Source organism: Bubalus bubalis, chromosome 2 (genome assembly GCF_019923935.1).
Source record: "Bubalus bubalis isolate 160015118507 breed Murrah chromosome 2, NDDB_SH_1, whole genome shotgun sequence".
NCBI classification, from domain to species: Eukaryota; Metazoa; Chordata; class Mammalia; order Artiodactyla; family Bovidae; genus Bubalus; species Bubalus bubalis.
This window is the reverse complement of record NC_059158.1, coordinates 71,209,502-71,233,999: the sequence shown is the minus strand read 5'-3', so window position 1 is coordinate 71,233,999 and position 24,498 is coordinate 71,209,502. Positions and strand designations below refer to the sequence as shown.

At 39.3% G+C, this 24,498-nt stretch overlaps 1 protein-coding gene across 1 annotated transcript in view; it reads right to left on the bottom strand.

Annotated features, from left to right (window-relative positions):
• Positions 1–24,498, bottom strand: part of PDE11A (phosphodiesterase 11A) — a 420,247-nt gene that overhangs the window by 164,162 nt on the left and 231,587 nt on the right. The window contains exons 8-9 of the mRNA XM_025274296.3: positions 20,380–20,447; positions 19,337–19,429 (exon numbers count right to left, since the gene is read on the bottom strand). Of these exons, the coding sequence (XP_025130081.3) occupies positions 19,337–19,429; positions 20,380–20,447 (161 nt within the window). The remainder of the gene's footprint in view (positions 1–19,336; positions 19,430–20,379; positions 20,448–24,498) is intronic.

The window sequence follows — 24,498 nt, the reverse complement described above, 5'->3', positions numbered from 1 at the left end:
AACAATTCAAGCAGAAGATTGATGATACACACTATAAAACTATTCAACTCCCTTCCTGACAAAACATGATGAAATTACCAAAAAAAAGAGTTAATATCTAACAGATTAGTATCAATCATGGAAAGTAAAAAGAATTGGCCAGACGTTTTCACTTCCTAATAGGATAAAGAATATCTTAAAATATTGCTACCCCCTTTATAGCAATAAGAACAAAAGGTAAAATAAAATTCACACTTCATTTTAAAGCTGTCAAAGAGTGAGTGGTGGACATAGAGAAATCCAAATGAACTATGTTCCAGTCAAGAGATGTCCTTTATAAATGAATGGAAAGGAGTGGCTGCTTCCATAGCTGGGACTAAAGCTTCCAGCAGGAGGATGAGCCTATGCTCAGTAGAGTGACTGCTGAAAGGAAGAGAGCTAGCCAAGTTTTTAATAACAGTGTGGGCTGGCATAACATACAAGTATCTGGAAGAGCCACAGATGTAAATTCTCAGCTTGAAATTTCTCCTTCATGGGAAATTTCTTGTGAAAGTGATGGTGAGTGCAGACCTGGAAAACAGAAGTCTTATATTCCTATTAGGTTTCAGGCCAGTTGAACCCAGAAGTGAACTGAAATGAACTTACACTGCAACTCAAACTCCTTCAACTCAGATCCTAAATGTGGCCACCCACTCAGTGTAGCCTGAGCAGTTGGGGTTGGGTTGAAGGGCAAAAGGCGATCTCCACAGTTTCTTTGGAAATCAGAAATAAACTGAAACTAATAAAAACTTCCCCTATTTTCAGCTGAGCACTACAGATGGCTGAATTTGAATGATCAGCTCCTCATGCTAGGTGTCAGATCTCTAAGCAATCTTTATGTCAGATCTCTCTGACATAAGGAGATCACATACCTTCTCATATCTTATCTGGAAAAACAGAACACAATAAAAAATATTATTTAGCTCAAACAGTATCTACCAAAAACTTCATCTACTTTTGTTCTTCTATACAAGATGTTTGGTATGCAATAAATATTTACAAAGACAGGCAAAGAAACAGAAAAATATGATTCTTAACTGAGAAAAGAAGCAATCAATAAAGGCAGACTCATGGATGCCCTGCTGTTAGAAAAAAAGATGAGAAATATAAAATAACTTGTGAAGAACTGTACGTTAAAAGTTTAAGGGAAAAGTTAGACATAATAATGGTTAGGCTATTTCAAGCAGAGAAATTAAAGTGTATAAAAGAACCAAGTCAAAATGTCTAGAATTGAAACATACAATATTAATACAACATAGTACCACAAAATATCAGAAATGGATGGACTTTAGAAGACTAGAAAGAAAAAAGAATCAGCAAACTCTGAGAAAATTGAATGGAAAACTCCGAAACTGAAGCACAGAGGGGAAAAAAAAAAATGAAAAAATTACGTGTCAGAGATCTGTAGGCCAATATTACATGATTCACCATGCATGTAACTGGGCCCAGAAGGAGAGAGAATAAAGAAATAAAGAAAAGTAATATAAAAGTAAATAACGAAAAATAAAGAAAGAAAAATAAATATTTGAAGAGATATTGGCCAAATATTTCTAAAATTTATGAAAGCTATTAACCTTTTGAGCCAAGAAACTCAGTGAACCCCAAGCAAAAGAAATACAAAGAAAAACACACCTAGATACACCACAATCAAATGACTGTAACGCAAAAATTAAAAAGAAAATGTTAACAGAAATGAGAAATAAAGACACATCACATTTACAAAAATAAGGGCAGAGTTTTCATTAGTAACAGTAAAATCTGTAAGAGAGTGACATCTTTAAAAGGCTGAAAGAAAAAAAAAAAGAAAAAGAAAAAATTGTCAACCCAAATGAAAAGGTAGTAAACTCTAGCCATGGGTTACCACTGATTTGATTTCTTCTAAAGCCTTTTTATATCTCTATAATGATAAATTATTTAAACTTAACTTAAAAACATTTTAAAAGATAAGAAATAATTATATCCTATATGGGTCATACTTAGTATAGAAGAATCATAAGAAACAATTTGACTAATCTTTATCTTTATTATCAAATATCTAAGTGGTAAGCACCATGTTTTTATTAGTCTTTGCAATATATTTCTATTTGAAGATCAACCAACATAGCAGAGATTTCATGTGACAATAGCCTTTTAAATAAAGCCTAATAAAGAGATTAAAAGAAAGGAACAATCACATCTATTGGGGACACAACAGGAAACATTAAAAGAAAAGGTGAAATTTGAGGTCTGTTATAATGTTTCTTTAAGCAGATGCAGAAAAGACCCAGAGTGGGAATTTCAAGATATTTTTGAGAAACACATAATAATAGAGATTTTTTTCCTAGATGGAGGAAATGAAAACTAAGGTTAAAAAAATATTGTCATCAATAGTGGAGGATCTTGAAAGCCCTAATTTGTATGCAATGGGAAGTCACTAATTTTTTTTTTTTTTTTTAGAGCAGATGCAACGGTATTATGATTTAGGAAGACAAATCCAAATATTTTGAGTATTATGCACAGGGAAAATAAGAAACTAGAGCCAGGATTATCAGTTTGAGTAAGCAGCATCAATACAGGAAAGATGAAATAAAGACCTGCACTACAGAGATAGCAGTGAAAAAGGAGATGGTGCAGGAACCAAAAGACAGCCTGGCAAATGGCTAGATGTGGAAAGCCAGGGAGAAGTTAATGATAAACCACTGTGAATGAAACCATCATATCACTATTCTATTTTTTCCAATGGATGGATTGTATTTATTTATTTTATACTTTTATTTATTTATTTACTTTTGGCTGTGCTGGGTCTTCATTGCTGCTCAGGCTTTTCTCTAGTTGTGGCAAGCAGGCGCTACTCTCTGGCCGCCCTGTGTGGGTTTCTCCCTGCGGTGGCTTGTTGCAGGTGCACGGGCTCTAAGGCGCACACGCTTCAGTAGTTGTGGATCCTGGGCTCTAGAGCACAGCTCAACAGCTCCGTGGCATGTGGCATCTTCCCTGATCAGGGACCAGACCTGTGTCTCTTGCATTGGCAGGTGGATTCTTTACCACTGAGCCACCAGGGAAGCACTACTTATTCATTTTTAATGTATATTTATGTGACTGCACTCCACAGCATGCAGATCTTAGTTCCCTGACCAGGGATCACCCTCACCCCCTGAACTGAAAGCAAGGAATCTTAAATACTGGACTGCCAGGGAAGTGCCTCAATATTCTGTTAATTACATATATATATATATATATATGTATATAAAGAATATATTAAAATATATGTATATTCTTTTTTAATGCCTCAATATTCTATTAATTTTATATATATATAAAGAATATATTAAAAATATATGTATATTCATTTTTTAATGGGGATTGTAACTGTTAAATATGTTAAGTTGGAAATTTTGGAGATACAAACAAGAGCTAAGAGTTAGCAGGATATAAAAGTCTGAAGCTTCAAGGAGAGAGAAAGAGTGAACTAGGACTACATATTGGGAGTCATCTCAGTTAAAGCCAAGTAAGTAGCTGAAATTGCTCAGGGAAAAAGTATATATAGAGAAAATAGGAGCAAATAGGTCACATGATTCAACCTCGAAGAATATTCAGAAGAGGGCTGAAGAGATCTAAGAATGAAAGAATCACTTAAGTAGAGTCATAGAAGCAAGGGAGGATATAGTAGAAAACATAGAAAGCAGAAAAATTACTAGTTATGATTGACCTGCCTCCAAACAAGAAGATTTAAAAAAATACTTTGTGACCCTAATTATCTATAGCAGATATTATTGAGACAAAAGAAACAAAACATATATAATTCCTCATCGCTAGCTCAAGGAATGGCCCACAGATCCAGCTTCACAGAATTTGTGGACTTTATTTGCAAAATTATAAACTGGCAATCACACTTTTCATAGACATTTCACTAGACTGTGTCCTAAATTTGCAAAAACAGGTGCTTACAGAAGCTGTTAGCAAGTCACAAAATGCTTCAGATACCATTAGGTATAAGATTAGGTATGAAATTATGTTCATTCATAAACAAAGAAATAAATGATAACATTAAGCAAATATTTATATCTACTATATGTCAAGTATTAATACTATTCTAGGCATTGGAATAGAAACTGTTTATCCTTTTACTAAAGAAAATTTTAAAACTATAAAATGCTAATAAATTACACAATGAGCCTTGTAATACTAAAATCGTTGCCCTGTTTCTTGTTTTTAAGGTTCATCTATCTTTGCTCTGGATCCTATGACCATGAAATAAATTAGTCATTTACAGGTCAGTTACCACAGTAGACTGGTTATTTTCTTTTCTGTGATTGGAAGAAAAGAGTCAGCAGCATGAACAGGTAAGAGAAGTTAAGAACTGAGAATGGGAACTGAACACAGGTGTTCACGGATAGCCTTCCAGATGATACCTCCAAAGAGAGGTGAGGACGGAAACCATTAGAAGGAGTCAAAGAATAAATGGGTATTCAGAGCAGGGAGGAGACAGCACCCTTTAACCTCACTTCAATTCACCTACTGTCTTCAATATAATTCTTCAACAAATATTTATAAAGGAAGTACTAATATCCTATGGTTGCCTTTTGTGAAAGAAAGTATTGGAGAAATTATCACACAAATATCAATAGATCACTCTATACCAATGCTTCTCGCTTTGTACCATACATGAGAATCACATGGAGAACTTTTTGTAGATTCATATGCTTAGTCTCCATAATAATATGCCTAGCCACTGTTAACGGAGAAGGCAATGGCACCCCACTCCAGTACTCTTGCCTGGAAAATCCCACGGATGGAGGGCCTGATGGGCTGTAGTCCATGGGGTCGCTAAGAGATGGACATGACTGAGCGACTTCACTTTCACTATGCTTAGTCTCCACTTTCAGAGATTTCTGATTCAGTCAGTTTAGAAAAGGGTCCAAGCACCAATGTTTTTAAAAAGCACCCCTGTTTATTATAGTATGTGGGCTATGGGAGAATATCCCAAAAGTTCAAACAGTGTGTCATTGTGAGACCTTTCTTTGGGCAACAGAAAGCAGCAAATGAAAATTTGAAGCTCACACTATCTGTTTAGCTCATCTTTACTGTGCTATCAAGGACGTTCAAGAAATTGAGCATGATTATTTTCTTAAGGATTTTTTAAAAGTCATAATTTGGGTTCCCAGGTGGCACTGGTGGTAAGGAATTCATCTGCCAGAAGGAAAGAAATCATAAAGATCAGAGGGGAAATAAATGAAAAAGAAATGAAGGAAGTACTAGCAAAGATTAATGAAACTAAAAGGTGCTTCTTTGAGAAGATAAACAAAATTGACAAACCACTAGCCAGACTCATCATGAAAAAAAGGGAGAAAAATTAAATCAACAAAATTAGAAATGAAAAAGGAGAGGTTACAACAGACAACACAGAAATACAAAGGATCATAAGAGAATATTATGAGCAACTACATGCTAATAAAATGGACAACCTAGAGGAAATGGACAGATTCTTAGAAAAGTTCAACCTCACAAGACTGAAACAGGAAAAAATAGAAATTATGAACAAGCCAACTATAAAAATTGAAATCGAACTGTAATAATAATAAAAAAAAATCTCCCCAAAAACAAAAGCCCAGGGTCAAAGGGCTTCACATAGGAATTCTATCAAATGTTTAGAGAAGAGCTAATGCCTATTTTTCTGAAACTCTTCCAAAAAATTGCAGAGGAAGGAACACTTCCAAACTCATCCTATGAGGCCACAGTTACCCTGATACCAAAAGCAGGCAAAGACAACACACAAAAAGAAAATTACAGGCTGATATCACTGATGAACATAGATGCAAAAATCCTCAACAAAATTCTAGCAAACAGAATTCAGCAATACATTAAAAAGCTCATACACCATGATCAAGTCCAGTTTACTCCAGGGATGCAAGGATTCTTCAAGATGTGTAAATCAATCAATGCGATATACCATATTAACAAATTGAAAGGTTAAAAACCACATGTTTATCTGAATAGATGCAGAAAAAGCCTTCAACAAAATTCAGCACCCACTTATGGTAAAAACACTTCAAAAAATGAGCATAGAAGGAACCTACCTCAACATAGTGAAGGCCATATATGATAAGCCCACAACAAACATTATTCTCAATGGTGAAAAACTAAAAGCATTCCCTCTAAGATCAGGAACAAGACAAAGGGTGTCCACTCTCACCACTATTATTTGACATAGTTTTGGAAGTCCTAGCTACAGCAGTTAGAGAAGAAAAAGTAATAAAAGGAATCTAGATCAGAAAAGAAGAAGTAAAACTCTCACTGTTCACAGATGACATGATAGATCCATAGAAAACCCAAAAAAAGCTATTAGAAAATTACTAGAGCTAATCACTGAATTCAGCAAAGTCACAGGATACAAGGTTGATACACAGAAATCACTTGCATTCCTATACACTAACAATGAAAAATCAGAAAGAGAAATTAAGGAATCAATCCCATTCATCACTGCAACAACAACAACAAAAATATCTAGGAATAAACCTACCTAAGGAGACAAAAGAACTGTATACAGAAAATTGTAAGACACTGAGGAAAGAAATCAAAGATGACATAAACAGATGGAGAGATAGTCCATGTTCCTGGGTAGGAAATGACTATACTACCAAATGCAATCTACAGATTCAATGCAATCCTTATCAAATTACCAATGGCATTTTCCACAAAACTAGAACAAAAAATCACAGTTCATATGGAAACACAAAAGACCTGAAGCCAAGGCAGTCTTGAGAAAGAAGAATGGAGCGGGAGAAATCGACCTTTCTGACTCAGACTATACTACAAAGCTATAGTCACCAAGACTGTATGGTACTGGCACAAAAACAGAAATATAGACCTATTGAACAAGATAGACAGCCCAGAGATAAACCCACGCATCTATGGGTACCTTATTTTTGACAAAGGAGGCAGGACTATACAATGGGGCAAAGACAGCCTCTTCAATAAGTGGTGCTGGGAAAACTGGACAGCTACATGCAAAAGAATGAAATTAGAACACTTTCTAATGCCATACACAAAGATAAACTCAAAATGGATTAAAGACCAAAATCTAAGACCAGAAACTATAAAACTCTTAGAGGAAAACATAGGCAGAACACTCAACGACATAAATCAAAGCAAGATCTTCTATGACCCACCACCTAGAATAATGGAACTAAAAACAAAAATAAACAAGTGGGACCTAACTAAACTTAAAAGCTTTTGCATAGCAAAAGAAAAGGAAACCACATAGCAAAGGAAACCACAAGAAGATGAAAAGACAAGCAGAATGGGAGACAATAATAGCAAAGGAAACAACTGACAAATAATTAATTTTCAAAATATACAAGCAGCTCATACAACTCAATACCAAAAAAAAAAAAAAAAAAAAAACCCCAAAAAACAAATAACCCAATCAAAAAGTGGAAAAAAGACCTAAACAAACATTTCTCCAAAAAAAAGACATACAGACAGCTAACAAACACATGAAAAGATGCTCAACATCGCTCACTATTAGAGAAATACAAATCAAAACCACAGTGCGATACCACCTCACACCAGTCAGAATGGCCATCATCAAAAAGTCTACAATGAATGCTGGGAGAGGGTGCGGAGAAAAGGAAACTCTCTTGCATTGCTGGTGGAAATGTAAATGGATACAGCTACTGTGGAAGATGATAAGGAGATTCCCTAAAAAACTAGGAATAAAACCACCATATGACCCAGCAAAAAACTCCTAGGTGTATACCCTGAGGAAACCAAAATTGAAAAAGACACATGCACCCCAGTGTTCACTGAAGCACTAATTACAATAGCCAGGACTTGGAAGCAACCTAGACGTCCATTGACAGATGAATGGATAAAGAAGCTGCAGTACATAGTTACAATGGAATATTACTCAGCCATAAAAAGGAACCCATCTGAGTCAGTTCTAACGAGGTAGATGAACCTAGAACCTACTATACAGAGTGAAGTAAGTCAGAAAGAGAAATATAAATATCATATACTGACCCATATATATGGAATCTAGAAAGATGGTACTGATGAATTTATTTGCAGGGCACCAGTGGAGAAACAGACATAGAGAACAGACCTATGGACATGGGGGGAGGGGAGGAGGGAGAGGGAGAGATGCATGGAGAGAGTGACATGGAAACTTATGATACCATATGTAGAATAGATAGCCAACGGGAACTTGCTGTATGACTCAGGGAACTCAAACAGGGGCTCTGTGACAATCTCTGGGATGGGGAGGGAGATGGGAGGCAGGGTGAGGAGGGGGGTTTGGGAGAGAGAGGACATGGGAATGCCTATGGCTGATTCTAGCTGATGTTTGACAGAAAACCACAAAATTTTGTAAAGCAATTATCCTTCAATTAATAAAGTGGCAAAAAAAAAAAAAAAAAAAAAGAATTTTCCTGTCATTGCAGGAGACACAGGAGACAAAATTTCAATCCTTGGGTCTGGAAGATCCCCTGGAGAAGGGCATAGCAAGCCACTCCAGTATTCTTGCCTGGAGAATTCCATGGACACAGGAGAGTGGCAGGCTACAGTCTATGGGGTCACAAAGAGTCGCACTAGGCTGAGCACACATGCACGATCATAAATTTATATTAATGAACCAACTCAATAAGACCCTGGAATTTTCAGAGAGAACAGCTTCCAAATCTTTTTTTTTTTTTTTAAGGTAACTTATAATGTGAAAGTGCTGCACTCAATATGCCAGCAAATTTGGAAAACTCAGCAGTGGCCACAGGACTGGAAAAGGTCAGTTTTCATTCCAATCCCAAAGAAAGGCAATGCCAGAGAATGTTCAAGCTACTACACAACTGCACTCATCTTACAGGCTAGCAAAGTAATGCTCAAAATTCTACAAGCGAGGCTTCAACAGTACATGAACCATGAACTTTCAGGTGTTCAAGCTGGATTTAGGAAAGGCAGAGGAACCAGAGATCAAATTGCCAACATCAGTTGGATCATCAAAAAAGCAAGAGAGTTCCAGAAAAACATCTATTTCTGCTTTACTGACCATGCTGAAGCCTTTGACTGTGTGTGTCACAACAAACTGTGGAAAATTCTGAAAGAGATGGGAATACCAGACCACCTTACCTGCCTCCTGTGAAACCTGTATGCAGGTCAGGAAGCAACAGTTAGAACCAGACATGGAACAGTGGACTGGTTCAAAATTGGGAAAGGAGTACATCAAGGCAGTATACTGTCACTCTGCTTATTTAACTTATGTGCAGCATACATCATGAGAAATGCCAGGCTGAATGAAGCACAAGCTGGAATCAAGATTGTCGGGAGAAATATCAACAACCTCAGATATGCAGACGACACCACCCTTATGGCAGAAAGCAAAGAGGAACTAAAGAGCCTCTTGATGAAGGTGAAAGAGGAGAGTGAAAAAGCTGGCTTAAAACTAAACATTCAAGAATTAAGATCATGGCATCTGGTCCCATCACTTCATGGCAAATAGATGGGGAAACGGTGAGAGACTTGATTTTGGGGGGCTCAAAAACCACTGCAGATGGTGACTCCAGCCATGAAATTAAAAGACACTTGCTTCTTGGAGGAAAAGCTATGACAAACCTAGACAGCATATTAAAAAGCAGAGACATTACTTAGCTGACAAAGATCCAAATAGTCAAATCTATGGTTTTTCCAGTAGTCATGTATGGATGTGAGAGTTGGACCATAAAGAAGGCTGAGCACTGAAGAATTGATGCTTTTGAACTGTGGTGTTGGAGAAGACTCTTGAGAGTCCCTTGGACTGCAAGGAGATTAAACCAGTCAATCCTAAAGTAACTCAACACCGAATATTCATTGGAAGGACTGATGCTGAAACTAAAGCTCCAATACTTTGGCCACCTGATGCAAAGGCCAACTCATTTGAAAAGACCCTGAAGCCGGGAAAGATTGAAAGCAGGAGGAGAAGGGGATGACAGAGGATGAGATGGTTGGATGGCATCACCAATTCAATGGCTATGAGTTTGACAAGCTCTGGGAGATGGTGAAGGACAGGGAAGCCTGGTGTGCTGCAGTCCATGGGGTCGCAAAAAGTCAGACATGACTGAGCCACTGAACAATAAATGGTGTGGTAGTGGCCACAACAGGGAATTAATTAGTACATAACCATTTGAAGAGAGTAATTTGTGTTTCCTTTTTTCTTTTCTCCAAAAGAAGTGTTTACATAATCCAACATATTGTCAATAAAAAAGAATTTCCAAGTGGGAATAATTCTATTTCTGCTGGTGCATTGCATTTGGCTTTGTAATTGCAAACTTGTATCCACTGTACCTAGAAATAAACAAGGGTCTTTCCAGGGTTGATACTTACCATTTGGGCAGTCATTGGATTGTGGTCTGACAGTAACTTGGTCTAGAAAAAACTATTTTGGTAGACAAACTAGGATGTTTAAATGAGACTCTTTCTGCCTGAGTTTATAGTTGAGACCAATAGGTACTACGTTCTAAAGGGAGTGCCAGGCCATCTAGGCCTTTTATGTAGGACTTGGAAAGAAGGTGCCCCAAACTAGCTCTCCTGCCTCCAAGTTGAGGTGCTTGTTTCCCGCTCTGCATTGTGTAAAAAGGATAACAGTTTATGAGAGCCCCATATTGAAGAGATGGGCTTCCCTGATGGCTCAGTGGTAAAGAATCCATCTGCCAATGAGATTCAATCCCTGAGTCAGGAAGAGCCCCTGGAGGAGGGCATGGCAACCCACTCCAGTATTCTTGCCTGAAGAATCCCATGGACAGAGGAGCCTGGTGACCTACGGTCCAAAGGGTCTCAAAGAGTCAGACACCACTGAGCAACTGAGTGTGCATATTGAGGATATCTTAGGGTTTCTTGAGAGTTCCTTCCAGAGAATCATTTGGGGAACCTCCTGTGTCTTTCACCTTAGTGTAGTGTGGGAACAGAGACTGGTACCTGATTCACACCTGAAAACTAAAGAAGTTAGTGAGCATAAAGAGAGAGGTGTTTTGAGGAGGACTTGCACGTCAATCTAATGGTTGAAAACATGTGATTTTCCCCACAGATCAAATGGATCTACGAAAGATATCCAGGTTTAAAAGGACTTTGACCTGAAAGCAACCCAAGTGTTTATCAACAGATGAATGATTGAACACATGTAATAGACACATATAATGGAATATTAATCAGCCTTAAAAAGGAAGAACATTTGGACACGTTTCAACATAGTTGACTCTTGAAAATATTATGCTAAGTGAAATAAGCCAGTTGCACATGGACAATTAAGATTTTGCTATATGAGGCACCCTGAGCAGAGAAATACATAGATGAAAAGGAGAATGGTGGTTGTCATGGCTCCATGCAAGGAAAAATGAGGAGTTAATGTTTAATGGGCACAGACTTTCACTTGGGGAAGATGAAAAAGTTCCGGCGATGGATGATGGTGATTTGCATAACAATGTGAATGTACTTAATGCCACTGAACTGTATAATTAAAAATAGTAAATTTTATGCTGTGTCTACTTTACCACAGTTAGAAACAAAAAAAACAAAAATAGGCCTTGACCAAGAGGAATTCCTGAAAGAGTGAGATGATCCCCATAAAGAAGGGTGTGGATGGGCCCCTGGAAGCCAGGGGCTGAGGGGGGATTATAACCAGTCATCAGGAGAGGCACACCCATATCAGGGGCTGCCATCAGGAGGTTGCTAGTCCTAAGAGTCCTCTGAAGAATTCATAAAAGCAACTCATGATAAAAAGAGAATGTTGGTGTTTGATACAGAGGGCCCTGAAACCAAATTAGGGCAGCATCTGTCAAGTACGGCTTTGCCCTCTCATCCGACCTCCCTGCATCTGTCTTGGGGGAGGACGTGAACTGAGGAAGAGTAACGAGGCTCACTATGACCCTCTCCGTGTCCGACTCAATGGACTCAATGGACATGAGTTTGAGCAAACTCCGGGAGATGGTGAGGGATAGGGAAACCTGTCGTGCTACAGTCCGTGGGGTCGCAGAGTCAGACACAACTTAGTGACTGAACAACAAATGACCCTCTCCTGGCCACAGGCTTCTTATCCTAAACACGGGGAAAAGCTCAGCGGCTGTATAACTCCTGAGTATGTCGGAAGAGCCGTAGAATCTACCAGAGTTCACCCTGGAGTAGGGAAGACTGATTTAGCAGAGTAAGTTTAAAGGAAGAGGGGTGAGAAAGAATCGGCATTCTGCTGGCATCTTAGGAGTCTAACATTTTCAATCACCCAGTTAGAAAGAAATCTCCTCTTGGAGTTTAGGAGATTTCTCATGGAGAAATTCACGGCTGCACACCTTCATTTATTCAATATACTTGTATTGAGTACCATTATATTTATATAAAACATCAAACGGAATAAAAGGTAGCTAAGACATGATCATATGCTTTGATGGACACATGTTCTAACAGAGGAAAACAAAGACTCGCCATTAACTGCAATATAGGGCAAAGAGAGGAACATATAACCATGAGATCAGAAGCTTTATACAGAGAAGATTACATGTAAATCAAGCTTTGAATGATGGGACAGTTTTGAGGGGAGATGGCATAACCGGAACAGAATCAAGTGGAGAGGATGTTAGAACAAAAATCAGAGGGCAGAGAAGCAGGTGGTTGATTTGTAGACTATGATGTAGCTGAGTTTTGTAATTAGCAGAGAATACTCTGAGAAGAGAAATGAGGGCCAGAGGCAGGAAGACTGTTTGGTATGTGATTTCCAGGGACCTCAAAGGTCAGAAGTTTGTACTTTGATAGGTAATGGGGGAATAATTTAAGGTTTGTGAGTGGGTGAATGATGCAATCTAAAATATGGTTTAGGAAGAACAAATAGAAGGCTATTACATTTGCTCAGTCAGGAGGCAATGAAGCCTTTAAGTAGGAAGACCGCTGTAGCAATTGGAAAGGAGGAAATGGATGAAGGAGGCTTTTGTGAGGGCTCCTGATTGCATATGCCCTTTTCACACTTCCTGTTTGACCTTCATTCCTGTCCTCTTTGGATCATAAAGGTGTATGCTGCTGCTGGCGCTTAGTCGCTGCAGTCGTGTCTGACTCTGTGTGACCCTATGGACTGCAGCCACCCCCCACCCCCGCTGCCCCAGGCTCCTCTATCTGTGGGATTCTCTAGGCAGCAGTACTGGAGTGGGTTGCCTTGCCCTCTTTCAGGGGATCTTCCCAACCCAGGGCTCAAACCCTGGATCTCCTGCATTGCAGGCAGATTCTTTATCACTGAGCCACCAGGGAAGCCCTATGTATATAAGGTGTCCCTAATACGGGGGAGCCTGGTGGGCTGCCATCTATGGGGTCGCACAGAGTCGGACACGACTGAAGCAACTTGGCAGCAGCAGTAGCAATAATATCCTGATTTTATATCTCTTGGAAAATTTCTCATCAGTGTCAGATAACTCTTCATTTGCAGTCTCTATGAAAGACACTCCAAAGGACAATTCTTGATGTTCAAAATGAAAAAGTAATATCCTGTATCTACAGTTGTGTTGTATTTTCTCTGTATTACCTATATTAGAGGTAAAGTTTTCCCACTCTTATCATAGGATCCTTACTGTCAGAAAATGTAAACACACATCAGTACATTTCTTGTGAAATTTCTGCTGCTCATGCAAAATGGAAATCAAGATCATAGAAGTAAAGTTATTAAACATGATGGGAAATTCCCCTTTTTGTTCTGTTATTCAGCTTTAAGAGCATCTCTGTTCTCTAAAAGCCTCAGAGTATTAATTTCATATATTTAGGAACAAAAGAACTTAACAATAGAAGTACATAACTAAATTATGAACAATTAAGGAAAGCAATCAGAAAAGTAATTAATTTATAATTTACCTGTTTATAAACAAAGTTTATAATTCACCTGTTAAGCAAAATCCAGATAAAGTGTTAGTCACTTCATTTTTAAAGGCCAGAAAAATAGAAAATATTTTGTATGTTTATAGTTCTGTTTTTCACCATTTGTGAAGTAAGCTAAAATGAGCTGAAATTGTCAGCATGGCACATCTTTTGGGAGAGGCTTTGCCCTTGGACATGTGCAACTTTTGATGACTTACATGCTGCTTTAGTCATGGGGAATTCTGTCAAGGAATCAGGAAATGACTGACCTGTTTTCAGCTCACACTTCAAGCTGGAAATGATCTTTGTAATAAAAGAGGCAAAAATTACAGCTCTTGCCCAGCCCCTCAGTCAGCAGTTCTACAGCAAATCTTGGGCTGAGCAGACTCAGAACTTGGCACTGATTAGGGAGAGTGAGTACTCTGGGTAATAGAATAGCTAACTGTAACTAAAGGTTCTCTCTGAACACCTCCCTGTGTTATTTAACTGAGAGTAAGTGAGAAGGCGTGCAAGCCAGGGGCACGGAACCAATGCAGTGCTATCCTTGTATCATCTCCCCTAGGACTTGGCTCACCCACTCCCCTTATCCTATCATGGCCAAGCAAATGTTCCCCACTCAAATCGGGACCGTTCTTCTGGTGTTTCTCACATTTGCTTATTTTCTCCAGCTTTTATCCTACTCAATTTAACTGTCAAAGCAACTTTCTTAGCATATCCATTTAACATATGAAAAAAACTAAGACTGAGAGAGTTAGTAGCTTGTCCAAGATCAACAGCTACTAAACCAGGATTCAATCCTAACCAGACTAATGCCAAAGGCTTTAAATCTTCTCCCTGCACTGCCTTTCACTGGGATAAAGCCCGAAGCTGCCTTCTACAGGGGAAAATGGATGGCAGTGGGGGCCCTGTCTTAAAAGTGTACCTCTAGGAGAAGGCACGGAGAAGGCAATGGCACCCCACTCCAGTAATTTGGCCTAGAAAATCCCATGGACGGAGGAGCCTGGTAGGCTGCAGTCCATGGGGTCGCTAGAGTCGGACACGACTGAGCAACTTCACTTTCACTTTTCACTTTCATGCAATGGAGAAGGAAATGGCACCCCCACTCCAGTACTCTTGCCTGGAAAATCCCATGGATGGAGGAGCCTGGAAGGCTGCAGTTCATGGGGTCGCTGAGGGTCAGACACGACTGAGTGACTTCACTTTCACGCATTGGAGAAGGAAATGGCAACCCACTCCAGTGTTCTTGCCTGGAGAATCCCAGGGACGGGGGAGCCTGGTGGGCTGCCGTCCATGGGGTCGCACAGAGTCAGACACGACTGAAGTGACTTAGCAGCAGCAGCAGCAGCAGTGAGCTCTGAACATTTCTGGGAGCACCGTGAGGATTAGCCTTTCCAGAGAACTTATTTGGAGAAGGTTTACTTCCTGAGGATGTACCGAAACGGTATTTTTATTTAAAGTGCCCGGGAAAGACTTTTTGAAAGGAAGAAGAGAACGTTGTGCCTTCTCTCCAGTCTTAAGGGCAGCGGGAAGGCGCGTGTTCACAGTCCTCTCCAGGCCAGGAGCTCTGGCGCCTCCCGCTGGGGGAGGGACAGGTTAGGGGGTGGGAGGTGCGGTAGGGGTGGGGATACTGTCACTGGGGGCTGCGGCCTAGATTACTTCCTTCCACTCTCATTACCAACTGAAAAAAAAAAGACACTGTAGTAAGATTAGGGGAAGGAGACTGCCACACTTAGACATAGATCTTGGGACAAGAATAAAAACTGGAGAGAATAAGCAAATATGAGACAGCACAAGAGGAACCTGTCTGATCCAAGTGGGGAACCTTTGCTTGGCCACGATGGGGTAAGGGGAGTGGAGGAGCCCAGGTCCTGTCCTGGGGGAGACGATACAAGGAGAGCACTGCTGTTCTGTCCCCAGCAGGGTTCTGTCCTCCTGGCTTACACGGCCTCTCGCTTGCTCTCATGTTCTCCCTCTCTCTTTCACTCTTCCCTGTTAATGTTATTATTGTTTTTGTTGCTATTTTACCCTTTAAAAGGCTTGCTAAGTTTTCTTGCAAAGTACCTTACATCCCTCATTGAACTACGCTGACTTAAGTACATAGATATAGATACATAATTCTATTAAATATTTATGTAAATATTACACTATTCATCTTCATGTATAATATTTATAAATACATAATTTTAAACTACAGATCCATTCAGAAGCTAATGTATATTATAGCATATGTAGATCTCATTCCACAGTTTGCGTTTAGTTGCTCTCAAACTATCATACTGTCTTCATAAAGTTCTGTGATAAGAAATCCTTCCAGATATTCTTGCATATGGATTCCTGGGCTAGGGAGGGCGGTGGATACCCTTGATTATTACAGAGTTTAGTGACTGGTGGGGTAGGGGTTGAGTGGAGGTAAAGGCACAAAACCAAGATGGCAACAGCAGAATTCTGACTGGGAATGTTATTTCTGACATTGGCACAAATAAAGCACAAGGAACACACAAGTCCATACAAATAAATCAGCCTCTAAAAGGTGAGATTGTTACAAGGCTCGGAGTTGGGCTGAAAATTTGGGAGTGTCAGGAGTAATTTTTGTGTCTAAGGACAAGAGGTATCTGAGTCACGCCAACAAGAGGGGGCTGACTATGAACTCAAATGATCAATTATTGGGTAAGGAGACTACGATATTAGCACTTTCTAGGTAATGGGAATCGTGGGGTTCCCTAGGTCGGGTAGGTAGATAATTAAGTGGTACCAGTGAAAACGAAGTAAGTCAGATAGATCTTTTTCCTCCAGGACCTTTGTCACCCCAAAATGTGCGGTTTCCTGTCAGTCTGGATGTTCCTGTTTTTCTTTGTCTGCCCACAGATCCCCGTTGTTCACAAGATGTATGGCTTCCTGCCATTTGGCCCACGCCCCCCTTTCTCTGTTCATATCTAGCAACTTGCCTATTCTAACAATATTACATCACTTTTATGTGGAATCGTTTAAAAATGATACAAATGAACTTATTTACAAAACAGAAATAGACTCACAGATATAGAAATCAAACTTAGGATTACCAAAGGGGAAAGGCTGGGGGAGGAATAGAGACACACCACCATATATATCACATAGATAAAGAACAAGGCCCTACTGCATGGCACAAGGAATTATATTCAATAAGTTACGATAGCCTATAATGGAAAAGAATCTGAAAAAGATGATCTAAATAACTGAATCATTTTGCTGTATACCAGAAACTAACACAGCATTATAAATCAACTACATTTCAATTTTTTAAAAAGCAGTGGAACCAGTGAGAATGCTGACTTTCATTGGTAAATGGCCATTCATGCTTCAACCCAGTTATCTGAGCCCTCTTCAGTACCCACTAGGAGATAGGCAAGGAGTGAGAGAATGAGAGGCTCTGTGTGTGTGAGAGAGAGAGAGAGAATTCCATCATAGCAATATGAAGTAGGGTTTAAGTGGGGCTAGTTTATAGTGAGTTCTTTTTATCGTTTCAGAAATTCTGAAACAATGGATGAAGTAACTCTCTAGAGATCTGAATTCAATGAGAGTGAAGGAGGCATGACTCAACATTTGCTGTTCCAAATTCCTGTCTTTTGCTCTTTCTTCCAATTCATGATAATTTCTCAGTAATAAAAACACAATTATAAGTAATAAAGTGACTGTTGATATTGCCATTATTTATTGACCACATCCTAAAATCTTCACATGTATCATCTCATTTAATTCTCACCACTGAGGCAGGTGACAGAGCCAGCATTTAAAAACAGGTCTGCACACAGACCTTAATGTTCTACTAGTGATTCTTATTCACTGGCTGCATGTTTAAAGCTCACCTGTATATTAACTCAACCTGTAGATATTTGTGTTTATTGCTTACTGGAGAGATGTTACATATAAACAAAGCAGGACTATCTCAGAGGGAGAGCAAAAAATCCCTTCCTTCCGTTCTTTCCTCCCTCCTTCTTTTTCCCATTCATCTATTCATCCAAAACCATTCAATAAATACCAAAGTACCCTGCTAGACTCTGGGAATATGGTTGCAAAAAAAAAAAAAAAAAAAAAACACAGATCCTTGTTGCTACCAGACGTCATGGTCTGGTTAGGAAGGGAAAGTATATAGATGGTTATGCTAAGCTTAGTGTTTGACTCTTTGCAACCCCATGGACCATAGCCTGCCAGGCTCCTCTGTCCATGGGGATTCTCTAGGCAAGAATACTGGAGTGGGTAGCCCATCGCTTCTCCAGGGGATCTTCCTGACCCAGGTATTGACCTGGGGGTCTCCTGCTTTACCAGCTGAGATACCGGGGAAGCCCCACATAGATGGTTGGCTGTTAATTTTAAGTCTTCTAAACCTTAATTCTGCAGGTATCACTGACTCGCCTATTTACCCTCTTCCTTGGTTTTCTCTTCCTAACAATGTCTCACTTGATACACAGAATATTTTGAAGATTGTACATGTCTTATATCATACTGTACCATATAATGTTACTAGACATTGACATTTTATCTGCTCTGCTTATTTCATGTGGGTGAGACTCTTGTGACCCCAGGACTGTAGCCCACCAGTCTCCTCTGTCCATGGAATTCTCCAGGAAAGAATTTTGGAGTAGGTGGCCACTTCCTTCTCCAGGGGATCTGCCCAACCTAGAGATCGAATCTGGGTCTCATACATTGCAAGCATATTCTTTACTGTAGGAGCCACCAGGGAAGCCAAACTTATTTTATAGATATAAATAAAATCTTTGCTAATAGAAGTTGGAAAAAAAATAGGTATTGGGTCTAAACAAGCTGGGATTCAGGGGAGACTAGAGCTATACTTTAGAACTTAGTGGGTCTGAGGGGAGATGGAATACAGGCTCGGGAAACAGGGCCGAGTTCTCAGCGGGATGCCCGTGTCTGTGGTGGGGAAAGGTGGGGGCTTGCATGGTGACAAGATCACTTTCCCCCATCTGCATCACACATTATCACAGTGGAGTTTTTTTCTTATAGTAATAAAAGTTGTGAATTTCCAGATTATTTATACATATTCAAAATACATTCATAATATATTTTAAATCCTGACAAATTGTACAGGTGGTGCAATGGTAAAGAGTAGGTAAAAAGTAGGAAATGGCAATGAACTCCAGCGTTCTTACCTGGAAAATTCCAAGGACAGAGGAGCCTGGCAAGCTATTGTCTACGGGGTCGCCAAGAGTCAGACACAACTGAGCACTCATGCATTATACAACATATATGGCTGGGCTGCAGGGGATCTGTAATTATCCCCGAATTATAATCCTTGAAATTATCTGTAAAACTATGTGCACATGTATATTTTTCTAGAGAGAGTCTGTAGCTTTCATCAAATTCAAATCCTTGACACTAAAATTTGACCCCATAAATAAATAATTAAAACTTGAAAAGCTAAACTCTATAACAAGGACTTTTTCCCCCTCAAAGATTAGAGCTTTTAGCATAAGTTCTGACATAAATATATTGCACTTACATCAAGAGCCACGGACTGCTTGGCCCATGACTTCTTCACTTGATCGTACATAATTGTATTGTTGATGCCAAGGCCACAAAAGATGACAAAAGCCTAGGAAAGAGAGAGTTCACTAATTAAAAATTGCAATAACTCATTGGCATAATCTATTATAAAAGCAGACAGGCGTCAGGAATGGGCCTGAAAATATAATTTTATTGTACACAGAGGTAGGCCTTAGGGAAATAGGTACATTAAAATTCTTAATTATTATTGTCATGTAACAGCTTTATCGCTCACACTGCACAAGAGAAAAATTATTAATTTAATGTTATTGTGAAGAAATAACTTTATACATTTAGAAACATATAGTCCATTTAAATGTGCTCTTACTTTATTTAGGTTGTGAACTGATTTTAGCCATTTTATTCCATTTAACCAAAAGCAATCTCTTTCAAAAGCTAGGCTATAAAAGAGTTTGGTAAAGAAACCAAGTGATTGTATCCATAAGGTAAATGTTAAGGGGACGGAGGATTCAGATTTTGAGCCAGTTAGTAAAGAAGCTCTGACGTACTCTCAGCTAGAGAAAAATAATCATGGGGTTTTCATGTTGGCTACTGGTGCAAAGTTTACCAGGAAGCCTGTTCAAGGCTAACCTCTCCAGCTGAGGGCAGACAGGAGTAAATACATGGAAGCTTACAGACAGAAGAGAGGGGATGGCAGTGCCCCTGGCAGAGCTGGCTAGAGGCCTCAAGGCTGAACGCACACGAACAAGAAAAAGATAAGACGATTTACACTTCAAAGAGAAGAAGGCAATTCAGTCCCATAAAAAACAATCAATTAGGATTAAAAAAAAAACCTGATTCATGAAAAACAGAATCAAATCTTACCTAAACACTGATACCTTCTTTAAATCTTCCTTTAAATTTCATCATGCTGTCAAAGTATAATGATTAAAAGTTGTCAATTAATAATTATTTATCCTTCCTAATGTGAGCAAGCTGTAACCAGGAGACTACTACTGACTCAGCTATAACCCCTGGTTCAGACATTTATTTTCTTACCTCGAAAAGTCGTTGATCGGCATCATCAAAAGGTTTCCCATCGAGTCTATTTAACACTTGAGCCACTCCTGTGAGAAGAGGTTGGGAGATGTGGTCATTTTTGACACTGGACATCCTGTTCCTACAGCACAAGTAAGATGACTCCAGCCTCCTTTAAGTGCAGACACTCAGCTTAATCCCAGGTTGCTCTAACACCTGCTGCCTGTGTGAGAGATGTGAGGCGTACAGGGATGCAGCCCATTTTCCAGCTCTGATATCCAGACCAAGGCTCAGGTATTAACCAGATTCCCCCAAAATGGTTTTCAAGATGACTGTGTACAATAATTGATATATCATGGTGCACACATATATACAGTTACATATATATATATATACACACACACACACGTATGTGTGTGTGTGTGCTCAGTTGTGTCTGACTCTTTGTGACTCCATGGACTGTAGCCTGCCAGACTCCTTTGTCTGTGGAATTTTCCAAGCAAGAATACTGGAGTGAGTTGCCATTTCCTTCTCCAGGGGACCTTCCTGACCCAGGGATCCAACCGACATCTCTTGCATCTCCTGCATTGGCAGGCAGATTCTTCACCACTGTACCTCCTGGGAAGCCATATATAATTATATAAATTAAATTGAACAAATTAAAAATATTTATATATAATTAAAATGTTTTCAATTCTCTGAAGCTTAGTGCTTAAATGAGGCAGCATGGCATAGTGATTAAGAACATAGGCTCTGGAGTTAAACATCCTTGGTTTGAATTTCAACTCCATTGTTAGTAGTGTTACTGTGAGCACATTACTTAACACTGAATTTGTTCATTTGTAAATGAGGATAAAATGTTAACTATCTCAGTGGGTTATAAAGATTAAACAAGATAACATTTGAATAATGTTTGTAAAGCATATTGGTCCACATGGAGAGAACATTCAAGAAATGTTAAGAATTATGATACAGTTAACCTTCAAAGGAAGGCTAGTTTTGTTGCCTGCTACCAATGGGGCTAAACTAGTTTTACAAAATTTAACTTATGTGGGTCTTCTTTCCAAAGTTCATGTCCAGCATTATACTACATGTTTTGGGCATGACCCAGGGATCATGGCACTATCAAAGCACACAAGTTTAACTAGAAAAATTCAACAATCTTGAAAACTTTCCCTTGTGTCCCTATATACACTAAATATACAACACAAGAGAACACTCTACACACGGACATCACCAGATGGTCGACACTGAAATCAGATTGATTATATGCTTTGCAGATGGAGAAGCTCTATACAGTCAGCAAAAATAAGACCGGGAGCTAACTGTGGCTCAGATCATGAACTCCTTATTGCCAAATTCAGACTGAAATTGAAGAAAGTGGAGAAAACAACTAGACCATTCAGGTATGACCTAAATCAAACAGTGGAAGTGAGAAATAGATTTATGGGATTAGATCTGACAGACAGACTGCCTGATGAACTATGGACGGAGGTTCATGACACTGTACAGGAGACAGGGATCAAGACCATCCCCAAGAAAAAGAAATCAAAAAAAGCAAAATGGCTGTCTGAGGAGGCCTTGTGAATAGTGAGTGAGTAGTTGTGAAATAGTGAGTGAATAGTTGTGAAAAGAAGGGAAGCGAAAATCAAAGGAGAAAAGAAAAGACATACCAATCTGAATGCAGAATTCCAAAGAATAGCAAGAAGAGACAAGAAAGCCTTCCTCGGTGATCAATGCAAAGAAATAGAGGAAAACAACAGAATGGGAAACACTAGAGATCTCTTCAAGAAAATTAGAGATACCAAGGGAATATTTCATGCAAAGATGGGCTCAATAAGGGACAGAAATGGTAGGGATGTAACAGAAGCAGAAGATATTAAGAAGAGGTGGCCAGAATACACAGAAGAACTGTACAAAAAAGATCTTCATGACCCAGATAATCATGATGGTGTGATCACTCACCTAGAGTCAGACATCCTGGAATGTGAAGTCAAGTGGGCCTTAGAAAGCATCACTACAAACAAAGCTAGTGGAGGTGTTGGAATTTTAGTTGAGCTATTTCAAATCCTGAAAGATGATGCTGTGAAAGTGCTCCACTCAATATGCCAGCACATTTGGAAAACTCAGCAGTGGCCACAGGACTGGAAAAGGTCAGTTTTCATTCCAATCCCAAAGAAGGGCAATGCCAAACAATGCTCAAACTACCACACAATTGCACTCATCTCACACGCTAGTAAAGTAATGCTCAAAATTCTCCAAGCCAGGCTTCAGCAATACGTGAACCGTGAACTTCCAGATGTTCAAGCTGGTTTTAGAAAAGGCAGAGGAACCAGAGATCAAATTGCCAACATCCTCTGGATCATCGAAAAAGCAAGAAAGTTCCAGAAAAACATCTATTTCTGCTTTATTGACTATGCCAAAGCCTTTGACTGTGTGGATCACAATAAACTGTGGAAAATTCTTCAAGAGATGGAAATACCAGACCACCTGACCTGCCTCTTGAGAAATCTGTATGCAGGTCAGGAAGCAACAGTTAGAACTGGACATGGAACAAAGACTGGTTCCAAATAGGAAAAGGAGTACGTCGAGGCTGTATATCATCACCCTGCTTATTTAACTTATATGCAGAGTGAGAAATGCTAGGCTGGAGGAAGCACAAGCTGGAATCAGGATTGCCAGGAAATATATCAATAACCTCAGATATGCAGATGATATCACCCTTATGGCAGAAAGTGAAGAAGAACTAAAGAGCCTCTTGATGAAGTTGAAAGAGGAGAGTGAAAAAGTTGGCTTAAAGCTCAACATTCAGAAAACTAAGATCATGGCATGTGGTCCCATCACTTCATGGCAAATATATGGGGAAACAGTGTCTGATTTTATTTTTCTGGGCTCCAAAATCACTGCATATGGTGATTGCAGCCATGAAATTAAGACACTTACTCCTTGGAAGGAAAGTTAGTACCAAACTAGACAACATATTAAAAAGTAGAGACATTATTTTGTCAACAAAGGTCCGTCTTATTAAGGCTATGGTTTTTCCAGTGGTCATGTATGGATGTGAGAGTTGGACTATAAAGAAAGCTGAGCACTGAAGAATTGGTGCTTTTGAACTGTGGTGTTGGAGAGGACTCTTGAGAGTCCCTTGGACTGCAAGAAGATCCAACCAGTCCATTATAAAGGAGATCAGTCCTGGGTGTTCATTGGTAGGACTGATGTTGAAGCTGAAACTCCAATACTTTCGCCTCCTGATGTGAAGAGCTGACTCATTTGAAAAGGCCCTGATGCTGGGAAGGATTGAGGGCAGGAGCAGGAGGGGATGACAGAGGATGAGATTGTTGGATGGCATCACCGACTCAATGGACATGGGTTTGGGTGGACTCTGGGAGTTTGTGATGGACAGGGAGGCCTGGCGTGCTGCAGTTCATGGGGTCAAAAGAGTTGGACACGACTGAGCGACTGAACTGAACTGAACTGATATTCTAAAGGCTTTTATTTTTTAAAAACACCTAACTTCCCATCAGGGAGCTGTGTCATCATATGGTAGAAGACATGTATAATAAAATACAAAGCTTTTAGTGTGTTACAGGCAAACTACAGTCTTAGTTGTGAAAGAAAATAGATGTTTACACTTAGGAATGAAATGTAAGACTGCTGTGAGATTGCCATTGGACATGTACAGATAATGCAGGCTGTTTCTCACAGACTTTCTTTTCTCATTAAACTTAAATATATTTTGGGACTTCCCAAGGTGGTCCAGTGGTTAGGATTCCATGCTTCCACTGCAGAGGGAAGGGGTTCCCTCGTACGGGAACTAAGATCCAGCATGCTCCAGCACAGCCAAACCAAACAAGCAAACCTTAACCATATTTAAAACTTGACACATGTAATTTAAGGCTTTGTACTAGAGATTCAATTTCTCAAATCTTAGAATCTTCTTTATGTTCAAAAATGCTAATATTTTCTGCAAATTAAGAAAACTGACGAAAAAATTCTCTTGGAATTCAAGTGTTAATATTTATAGAAAATTAAATCCTTTGGTAAGTCCACTATCTTAGAATTTAAGAGGCAGCCTTAGGGTGAAGCAAAGAGACAAATTTATATTAGTTCCCAAATGTATTAGTTACCTTATGTCTGTTA